At 42.7% G+C, this 11,640-nt stretch overlaps 1 protein-coding gene across 1 annotated transcript; it reads left to right on the forward strand.

Annotated features, from left to right (window-relative positions):
* Positions 1 to 6,892: 6,892 nt before the first annotated feature.
* tmem74 (transmembrane protein 74) lies at positions 6,893 to 7,738 on the forward strand. Its single transcript, XM_022753583.1, has one exon. The coding sequence runs from the start codon at positions 6,893 to 6,895 to the stop codon at positions 7,736 to 7,738; it is 846 nt and encodes a 281-aa protein (XP_022609304.1).
* Positions 7,739 to 11,640: the final 3,902 nt, after the last annotated feature.

Raw genomic sequence — 11,640 nt, forward strand, 5'->3', positions numbered from 1 at the left:
CCCAGCATTACCATCAGTTTGTGTTGTTATTTTCTATAAAATAAATGGAGTATCTGTGGTACTTCAAATAAACACATGTGAAGACTTTTTATTACTTTTTTTTGCAAATCACCAGGTGGTGCCAAAGCCAAACGAAGGGCAGCTACAACAAAATATCATTGTAATCTCCACAATAATACTGGTTGTCACCCTGGCCCATATCATTTCCTGTTATAGACTAACCTCGGCCCCCCATCTCAGAAAGGAAAGTTGATGTGGCCCCCACTGAAAAAAGTTTGGGGACCGCTGATCTAAAGTGAAGCAGTTGGCCATTATTATTCACTCCAATGTTAATCAGTCAGTTCAGTTATTTATAGTCAATGTGTATTTAAATTTTGAAAAATAGATTTAGCTCATCTCAAACAGCAGAGGAACTGGATAAAAACTCTACCTCTCTGAAGCAGAAGGCCACAGAGCAGAAGTAAGGCACCTCCACAAGCGCCTCTTCAGGAACGTCACCGGCATTCTCATCGTCCATGAGTTCGTTGACATAGGCCCATTCGCTCTCCGTGAAACTGCAGTCAAAGCCGGATATCCTGTTGGTGAATTTGTCCTTCACGGACAACTTGCAGTCACTGTGAGTGGATTGATGGTCACGGACACTGCAGTCGTTATTGCTTAGTGTCATTCCATGAGCAATGTGATAATCATGAATCTAACTGCATATTTAAATATCAAATAATATATAAATAATTAAAGATGACAGTCTGTTATAAAACTAGAAAGTGTCCTGTACTTCTATCAGACATGTCTCTAGTTTGTCATGTGTCTTTGTTGGCACTTACCTCCGAAGTTGCTGGTGTCCTCCTCGTCCTCCAGCTGAGGGACAAACCTGGGCCTCTGACTGGTGAGGTTATCAAAGTCCACGTCCTGGAAGAAGGGATGTGCCTTCACCTCACTGGCTCCTTCTGGATGAGAAATACGACAATCAAACATTTTGTTTGTTCATAAACACATCTTTGGTCTGGCTTAAGAGCTGCTCCCGACCCAATCTTTCGACACCGCCTCCCCAGCCCCACTTATGTTGTTATAGTGGGGTCGGGTATAACTGGAGCTCTCAGCACTCAACAGGACCGAGTCTTTCTATGGACAACTTTTCATTAAGGTGGATGAATCTGGTCTCACTACAGTTACATGTAGTTCATCCCTGACCATGAGTGTTATCTGTTTTCACATCCAACATTTGTCCATTATTTGTAAACCTGCCACTTATGCCCAGACGCTTCATGCTGTTCTTCCTGAGGCGCCGCATGATGATGTCCTGGGCATCATGCGGCACCACATCTCTCTCCTCTGGCCAGGTGACATTTTCTGTAAAAGTAGCAGATATCGGTCAGATATCAGTCATCTGTAATCAATTAATAATAATTTTAAAAAAGCCACCAAAGAGACTGCCAGAAACAAATGGCAGCATCCTTTAGAGCAACATCAACTATGATAACAATTGATACAGCAAATCTAAATGAAATCAGAAATTAAAGTCAAAGTTTTGTGGACAAGTTAAATCATGAAGTGGGACAATGTTTGTTAATTGTCTTTAAAATACAGAAAGATTCATTCAGAACTGCTAGGATGATAAATATAAGAAAATGAACTGAACTAGAAATTCTTACTATTGATGACTTCATTCCTGAGCTCATCATCATTTTCTCCATCAAATGGGAAAGAGACGACCAGGAACTGATAAAGAATAACTCCCACAGCCCACCAGTCGACGGCCTTCCCGTACGCTTCCCCCTGGTACAGCTCTGGTGCAAAATATATTGGCGTTCCTGCGATCTGAAGGAGGAAATGGAAAACAGAAAATGATTGAGGAGCACTACACCACATAAACACTGTATAAACACAGATTTATTTAAATGGAGAAGAGAAGGAACTAACCTCTCCGTCAGTGAACTCTCTGACGATGTTCTCTACGCAGACCTCTGCTGCCATGTTCAGAGACCCGATCTTTGACAGGCCAAAATCTGTTATTTTAATGTGGCCTCTCGAGGTGACCAAAAGACTGCAAAGGAAGGAAGCAGCCAAAAAATGTCTCATGTTAGATTAAACATCAACCTGAAACCTGAAACTAAGATTACGTAAAAAAAAATATATATATATAAAAATATAAATAATAATATATATATATATATATTATATTAATATACATATATATAAAATATACTTCAGGTTTCCCTCGTTCTAGGTCTCAGGGTCTAAAAATGACTTAAAATGTGTGGAATTGTAGGAGTCAAGGCATTAAATTTGATTTGATCTGGGGAAGAGTGAATAAGTGTAATTATATTTGTTTTAACCTAGAAGAAGATGAAGAAGCTTCTGACTGTAAGGGCTATGGCAGGAAGAAGGAAACAAAGAACTGAACGAAGCAGCGGATAACAAGAATGGAGAAGGAAAAAATTCAGCGGAGATGGTGAGGAGTTGCTGTTGGAGAGGAACACAAAAAACCGAGGGGAAGAAAGCTGTGGAGAAGATGGAGAAAAGAATGAAAAAGACGCCACAAGCAAGCAATGGGTAAATTCAAATTCAACAAGAAGTGGTTGGAGGAAGAAAAATATGGACACATGGGAAGGCAGAAGTTGAACAGGAGTTCTCTGTAAACAAAGTGGAAACAGGCAACACAGCAGAGGACACCATTATCGTGAGAGTGTGTGCTGCGGTGAACAAAGTGCCAATTACAAAACAGATGCTGAACTACAGTGCAACTGCATGCACCAGGTATCGAGCTTACCTTGACGAGGAAAAAGGCAAAAAAGAAAGGGATGAGCCAAAGCTTGAAGGGCTTAAGAAGAGGAGAAAATCTCTACAAAATGTGTGCGAGAGTCTCCACAAAGATGCAGACAACTTTGCAGAGCAAGCACAAAATACTGCAGGGACCAAAATGGCAACACTGATAACAAAATCAAACATACTAAGGAGACAAGCGAAGGAAAAGAGTGAGCAGTTGCTGGTCCTAGATAGTGAAATTGATAAGAAGGCTGCTGATCTGCGGCTTATATCATGAGAGACAGAGTGTTCTTGTATTTGATGAGAAATGACAAATTGCCTAACATGATAAGTTATCAAGTTGTCTTTACTGTTCCATATCACGTTTGACAGTATTTAGTGGGTTGTTTGATGGGGTTTGTTTGTTATTGCATTGCCTATTTCTCACCTCTTTTTCAATTTTAATAAAACTCATAACTGTGTATCCAGTAGTCTAATCTGTCGTATTCTTTTGTGGCAGCAATGGTATTATTTTTTCATTAATGAGGTATAAAAAAGGTCTTAAAAGTCATTAAATTTGTACTTAAAAATATACAGATACCCATACATATACAGTATATATGTACACACACATACAGGATGCAGGATATACACAGGATCTCTGGAGCTCAGCCTCAGTGACCATCAGGTTCTTGGTCACCTCTCTTACCAAGGCCCATTTTCCCCAGTTGTTCAGTTTGGTTCTTCCAAACTTCTTCTATTTAAGAAAGATGGAGGACACTGTGCTCTTAGAAACTTTCATCGCAGCATTTTTTCTTTTTTTTTGTATCCTTCCCCAAATCTGTGCTTCAAGACAATCCTGTCCATGAGCTCAGCTGTGAGAACTTATATAGACAGGTGTGTGTCTTCCCATATCATGGGTCAGCTAAATTTACCAAACATCTGAATGGGGCGCAAATTTCAAGTGTCATAGCTAAGAGTCTGAATCCTGTCAATGTGATATTTAATGTGTTTTTTTTTCCCTTTTAATAAATTTGCAAAAATGTTTAAAATTCTGCTTTCACTTTGTCATTCTGGGACATTGAGTGTAGATTGACTGATTGCTTATAATTAGACTCACTCTAAATGATATAACGATATGAACAGTTAGTGTAAATATTTAATGACAACTCTGCCTAAGAACTTGTACAACTCTGTATGATGCATCCTGTTTTAATCTATTGATACATGCGTAACCCGATGGCCGAGTGGTTAGGGTGTATATACCATCTGGGCGCAGATCCCGGCTTTTTGATTGTCCACTGCTCTAGATCCCTGTATTTCCTGTCAATCTCCACTGTCCTATCAAACACAGGCACAAAAATGCCCCAAAAAATAATAACTTTAATTTATTGATTCGCAAAGTCCTAAGTTTGAACCTACAAAGCGCTGGTTCAAGGGGCCTCCGGGCTTTTCCCCGCAACAGCCTGTTTCACATTCACACACTTTTGCTCATTCATATTCATCCATTTTGCAACACAGTCTGCTACTGTCAGACACTGACCGGCTCCAGGAGTTCCGGGAGCAACTGGAGGTGAGGCGAACACAGTCACTCCCCCATCCTCGTTATTTAATTTCATAATTCACACTCCCTCACATGCACTGTTTCGGTTCCACGACGGCACTTTGGAGGAACCTCCTCTTCCCCTCTCTCCAGCACCTTCTAATATCTGCTACCAGCTAAAGACAAAGCAGCGCTGCATCCATGCTTCATAGTCTCTACTCTGTGTATATGGGTACATGCCTGTGGCTGGAGACACACACACACACATACACACACTGAGGATTTATAGCCTTTAGAAGCATTGACTCTCCTGCTGCCCCTCCTCTCCCAAGCCCGGTGTCCTTGCCAACAGGAAAAGTGGTGCACTGTTGCAGACAGATAGCATCTGATAGTCGGCTGTTGTTACCCCTCAGATGAACACAGTCAGATTTCAGCCTCTTCTTTCTGTCTCTGCATGAGATCGACTAAGATTGACTACAGTCGGACCAAACGCACCATAAACCATTATGATCCATTATGAGCCAACGGCCAGGGAGTGTATCTTTACCTCCCATCTCTGCAAACTCATTTCTGCAACCAAAATGTTGGAGTAAATCTTTGTCCTTCTCTGACTCCCTTTCTTGCTCTCCCTCGCTCACTACTCTCCCTCTCTCTTTACTCATCTGTTAAATGGAGTCTTGTTGGGAAATGAGCCAAAGCCGTTCACCCAGCCACTAGGACTCCAGGAAAAGTGGTGACTATATTTATAGCTGCTGCCTGGGTGTGCTAAAGAAGGTGGAACAGTCAGCAAATGAATAGTCACTTTAAAGTGGGATTAAGCACTTAAATGGTTGACGGTGGCCTGCACTTAGTAACTACGTGTCACTTCCTGAGAAAAAAAAAAAAAAAAGCCATTTGCTGCGTTAATTGTTTATCATTTATCTTCAAAGATGCTACCAAGACAAAGCCTCTGAATATGAACCTCCCAAAGATTTTGCCTACATTGGGTCACAGACCTATTAGGTCTCTAGATTAAACATGGATTAGGATGGCTTTGACATAGTGACCAGTAATCTTCTGAGAGAGCACAGCGGTGAGAGAACAGATGGTGCATAATACTCGCAGTTCAACAATGCTCTTTGCATAACACAGCTGGATACTTTTCTGATATGATGAAGGCATTAACTGACAACATACAGCACACATTATTGTATGCATGTCTATCATCTTGTGGCTTATTTGTTGTGACAAATCTAAAATAGTCAATGGATGTGCTGTGACTTGGAGTGTCTAGCCTATCTATTATAGTGACATCAGTATAATATAAGTCTTGTATGATGCCTATAGGTGTTTTAAATACACCTGTGTAGTCTTCAGTGTTGACTTTACAGCAACTTTATGGCCCTTGAGCTCCTGTAAATTCTCCCTTATGCCTTGGTATTCAGTTCTTATCTCTCTCTTGGTCTCCACTGGAGCTTTATTCTTCTTCACTGACATTTCACTGGCATCGGATTCTCCTCAGATGCTTCCTACGGGAAGGGCATTGTCAGTAAAAATGTGATTGTCAGGTCCCAGGGTTCCCCTCAGCCTTCCACATCCTCATTCCATGCATGTTGACTGACTGCTAGTGATCTCAATCGGCTCACAGATAGCGGTGCTCCTTTCAGCGCGGGCAGCTGAGGCTGTGTGTGTGTGTGTGTGTGTGTGTGTGTGTGTGTGTGTGTGTGTGTGTGTGTGTGTGTGGGAGGGACTAACGGAGAGCTCCCCTCAGCGCAGCCTGCCGCCACAGCATCGAGCACGGAGCGAACACAGCCGAGGCTATTCAAAGCATATTCCCTGATAAAGCTTTTTTTTTATGTGGACTCGTATGAAGAAGGGAAGGCAGTTGGGATGCTGAGATAGCGCGGTGAGTTGATTTCTTCTTATCTGAGCAGTCTGAGGAGGTTTCTCTTAGAGATCCGATGAAAAAAAAAAAAATAAGACCGGGACTGAGGATGATTGGTCCACCCTTATGCAGAAGAGCATCTCACTCATCTTCTGCAGGATTCAAAGAAAGTGTGCAGGAGTATCCCCACACATATTTTCGGAAGTATTTTTAATGTGCAAGGCAGATGATTATTTTCTCGGAAGTAGACTATAGCTGTGTTCATGTTTTACATTTTTACATCTGATTTAGTTCGAGCCCATTCAATGTAGCCTTTCTGTTCCATAGGCAGAGTCCATTTTAAAACAGAATTAGAACAGACTTTGGCTTAATCTCGGTTTATACGTGGATTGTTTTCCTAATTGGATACAAAGGTATTTGGCTAATCACAACCGCTATAAGCGCCTTTCAAGAAGGGTCCACGGATTTCTCTGAGACGATCTAATCAACTTTTAAGTGGTGCTGATTTCGGTATAAAGATAAAGATGGGCTACGTGCACCGTTCCGTATTACGCAAACGTTTTTCCGCATTATATATATATATATGTATGTAGATATAATGTTTCAGGGCTTTGTAGTGAGGGTAATCTAATTAAGATGCACCATTTAACTCAGAGCTATGTCCTCTTATTAGGGATGCTGCGGAGTGAAAACATCGTGGGAGGAAGGCTCAGCGTGAACCAGCGGGCGGTGATAAGCGAATGGCTTCTCCGGAGTTGCTTCCAGCAGATGAGGGAGGCAAACAGTCTGACACTCCCGACGTCCTTGACCGAGTTTGCAGCGCGCTGCATGTCCGCAAGTCGGGCGGATCAACAGGAGGAGCGCTCCCGGGGGAGGCTGGCTGTAACCCTGCCCGCAGCTGCCATGGCCGGTGTCTTTCAGCACCAAGGACGGCGCCGCGCAAGGGGGGCGCGGAGCTTAAACTCGGTCACCTCGGCGAGGAGAAAGTCCGAGTTTGTTGCGACGAGGAATTAGAGACATCTTTCACCTACATCGATGAGAATGTTAACCTGCGACTGGCCAGCCCCGACACCAGTTGTAGAAGTGCTCTCAGACCCGTGCGCAACGGCGAGCCTTGCTCCGAGACGTTACCGGAGCTTTCCTTCATGTCCGAGGATGATCTCTCCTTCGGGGAGGGCTCGGGAAGTTCTATAGACTACGGCTTTATCAGTGCGGTCACGTTCTTGGTGACTGGGATCTCCTTGGTGATCATCTCCTACGCAGTGCCTCGGGATGTGGTGGTGGACCGTGACAGCGTGTCAGCGAGGGAGATGGAGAAGCTGGAGATGGAGAGCGCCCGGATAGGTGCCCACCTGGATCGGTGCGTCATAGCGGGACTGTGCCTGCTCACGCTGGGCGGCGTGGTGCTCTCCACGCTGCTGATGATCTCCATGTGGAAGGGGGAAATGTACAGGAGAAAGGTCATTGCTTATTCCAAGCGCTCCGCCAAACTGTACGGCTCTATCAGCCTGAAAACTAGATCCAGCCCCAGCCACTCATCAGTTCACTTGTCCCTGGAGGAGGAAATGGAGGAAACTTTGACTTAAAATGCTGCTTTGCATATAAAACTTTTGTGTATAACCAAGGAATTAATGCCATTCACACACATTCTCTAACATAGCCTAAAACTGTATCATACATTCAAAATGTAAGTCTGCAACATTTGTGTCCTGTAGAAATAGATCAAATGTATCATGTATCCACAGGCAGGCAGAATGGACGAGAAAAGCACTCTGATGAAAGTGAGCAATAGCAAGAAAAACACCAGGTGGTGTCAAATTGTTCTCAAATGATTCAAAATGGCACCACACCATAAAAGTGAGCTTTGTGTCACAAACACTGGTTCATGGTTTTTTTTTTTTTGTACCCAGGACACAGTGTCTGAAAGCCCTCCATTTATTATTGAGGCTATTCATATTTAATGTGAATGTTTCCAACAGCAAAATTGTGCACAGACACATTTCAGGAAGTAAGGCAAATGTGTGTCCCCAGGGCAGGAGAGTGGGAGTAAGGAGGGATTTATAGCTGTCTCTGTCCACTGTGATGTGGGAGAATCAGCTCACTGGTCCACATGGTAATATCCAGTGACAGTCCCTCTCTGGTGCAGTGCTGAGGTAAGCCAGTAAGCCTGGCGTCGTGCATCTGAGCCAAAGCTCCACGTCGGTTTGATTGTACTGAACAATTTGACTGCATTCGACAGTGCTGACATGCACTGTGCACCCTCCTCGGCTCTCTGTTGATCCTCTCTGCTCCTCTTCCCCTTCATCCTCCCTAGTCCTCTCTGCCTCAGGAGACTTTTTTTTTCCTCCTGCACAGCCTATTGCTCTCTTCAACCTATGAACACCACATAAGTGTGTGGGAAGGGTCTTGGACGACCACAGCCAAGTGCCTGTGACATTTCAAGGTTGATCGGCCTTTCTTTACCTGTCTCTTTTCCCCTCTCTCTCTCTACGTGAGGATGGACTTAGGAACACCTAATCACACATGAAAGAGTTGCCCTACTTCCAAAACCTTAAGCCATCACTACTTCAAAGAGCAAATTACCTCTCCAAAGTGAGGTATCATTCTTTTTAAAAGGTCATATTTGATGTTATCATGATGATTTGCTGACTAAAAAAATTACAGGTGACACAAAGAGCTTAAGAAAAGAGGTTTATCATGTGCAAACTTGTTAAAAATGTTAATGCCCCATTGATCAGATAACTCAGAGACCAACTTTCTTATGTTGGTTGAGGAAGATTTTAGTTTCTGTCTAAACTAAGTCCGTGTAAGAGCAACATCTTGGGTTATTATTGCAGCCTGAAGAGACCCGCAGAGAAGGATAAAGGATGCCACGCAATTCTCACGAAAAACAAAGTCACTTTTTCATGTAGGCTACCCTGTAAGGCTCATAAATCATGCATGAACCACTAGAATTCCACCGTATTTGCATATATCCATATACACACAGCCGAACACTGCATTCTGCAAGACACGTGCTAATGATTCTTATGCAGTGTCAGTCTGTTACCTTGGTTTCTTGTCCTTTCATTTCCCAGGGCTGTGTGACCCTATTTCAAAGCTTACATTCAAAACGACATGAGTCAGCCTGTCTTAATGAGATGCGTAGGCTGATTACTCTATGGTAAACAGCTCCAGGCAACACCGTTGCTGCGCTTTCATTCAGTTGCATTGCCTCCGTGTGTGTACTGTCACTGCATGTACATGTAGTGAGTGGCAGTCAGTCAGTGCACAGACAGATGAGCCAGGGTGTTTCAAGTGAAAAGACCGGATCGCTGGAGTCTGATAAGGTACTCATTCAAAAATCATTTGCTGCAGCAATGAACTAATGCACGTCTGAGTCACTACAGCTTTTCATTTTATCTGCTTGTGACCACAGAGCTGACAGGCATGTGTACATCCCTGAAAAACAACCATTACATTTCGAAATGGCAGTAAAATGCCAAATGAAGAGATTTCCAGGAAGGGTAATAAAAATTAATGATCCAAATGAGGCTATGTTGTGCTGTTCTCTTCACAGAAGCTGTAAATCCACAACCAGTATTACAGATGTGAAAGCCATATTTCATTTAGCGAGCTCTCCTGGTGTTGTTGGCTGTGGAAACATGGTGCGACGCCCAAGTTCATTTCTTCCCACTTCCTCTTTCTTTCCCTCTAACCAATATACTCATGTAAAATTAAACTCCAGGGCAACCAACAACAATAGTGCCAATGCCAAAAATTATGAATGATAATATTGAACAGTAAATTCAAACTTCAGCAATGCAGTGGCTACATTACACATGCAGTCTGTCAGTACTTTGCCTTCATTGTCAAAGTCATATTCAGAGGTGGCATCATCTATGAGAATGTCAGTCTTGCAATACACAGAGGAGGATCATGAATGCCGGAGGGAAGCCATTAACATTGCAGACTTCAAACAGACTCATCCACAGCATGTAATGTACTACTACGCTGTAGGTTTTTAGACATATACAATTCCTCCCCCTCTCCTTCTCCTATTCCTTCTTTATCCTCCCCCCTTCTTCTTTCTGTCCTCCTCCATGGTTGGCACCGTGCCTCATAGCCAACACCAGGCTTCCCCTCATACAGCCAACTAAACGTGTTTTGGGGATTTAATCAGGGATTTGCTTGAAGCGACAGCATTTTACACGCCAAGCTCAAGTGTATTTCCAGAGGTTTCATGCATAAGCTCTTTATCCTTGAGCAGTGCACAGCTAAATCACCCCTTATTGATATTTGGTTGGCTGCTCCGTAAGTCGATCCCTTCAGGTAAGGCCTAGGAGCAGCTGAGCTGCTGCCATCAGCTAATTTCCCAAAGGTGTTATTACACTCCCCAACTTGTCAATGCTAATACTCCATGTGTGTGCGTGAGTATGTGTATATTCACATGTCTTTGCTCAGGTGTTGTGTATCACCTTAGATTAAAAAGCTGCTGACCTAAAAATTCCTTTTCAAACTGTTTGTGTGGAGACATTTCATGTCCAACGATGGTCTAAATAAGACTTTCCACCCTGGGAAGAATAGAGGTCTCTGGAAAATGCAACCAGACAGAGTAAGAGGGGAACAAATGTGGAAATACTATATATGGAGTGGATTTAAAGGAAGAGTTCAACATTATACATTATGTAATTATGTACTTTTTTGACAAGGGTTAGACCAAAAGATTGACACTCCCATTCCTGTATGCTGAATGTGAAGCTACAGCCATCATCTTAGGTTAGATTAGCTTAACTCAAAGACCAACAACAGCTAGCCTAGCTCTGTGCGACGGTAACAAAATCCACCTGCCGGTACCTCTAAAGCTGAGGAATCATGAACTGCTGGTTCCAGAACTTAAAGTCTCATTCATTTTTCTCCTGGACAATGTTATGTGATTAAAAGTCGGAGCAGTTCAATGGCTGGGATCAGCATGAAGCATCTGGTTACGTCATCAGCACAAAAAGTTAAAAGCTTGATGTAAATGTTAAATAAGAATCCCAAAGTTCATTTCAGCAAGGAACATCCATCACCAAACCAAAGTCCTGGTGTGTGCGTTGCTAATGGCAGGTGTAAGCTACAGTGCTGAGAAATCTGAAAACACGATTTGTATCTTAAATCAATTTCATTTTGAAATTCTTGATCAGTTTTGGTTGGATTCAGCAACTTTGGCATTTGGTGCATTTTCAGCAGCACAAGTATTGTAGTACTAAGGCCCGTCCGCCATGACAAGATGACAGATAAAACATAATTTCCCAGAAAATATCTTGAAAATTATTGAAACAGGTGACCATAACATAAACGTTATGTTATCATCCGGGATAGTCGCATGATTCTGTGTTAAGTAATGTTGAGGATATGGTTTAAAAAAAAAAGTGAAATGGGAATACAGAAGAGGGAAAAACACTTCTGGAACCAGTGGCAACCCTTTTCATAGTTTGACTTTTTTTTTACAAGGGGTTATGTGTAG

Source organism: Seriola dumerili, unplaced genomic scaffold, assembly GCF_002260705.1.
Source record: "Seriola dumerili isolate Sdu_G_001 unplaced genomic scaffold, Sdu_1.0 BDQW01000191.1, whole genome shotgun sequence".
Taxonomy (NCBI): domain Eukaryota; kingdom Metazoa; phylum Chordata; class Actinopteri; order Carangiformes; family Carangidae; genus Seriola; species Seriola dumerili.

Excerpts from the sequence above, each read along its gene's own strand:
- tmem74 (XM_022753583.1), top strand. The coding sequence starts at position 6,893 with ATGGCTTCTCCGGAGTTGCTTCCAGCAGATGAGGGAGGCAAACAGTCT.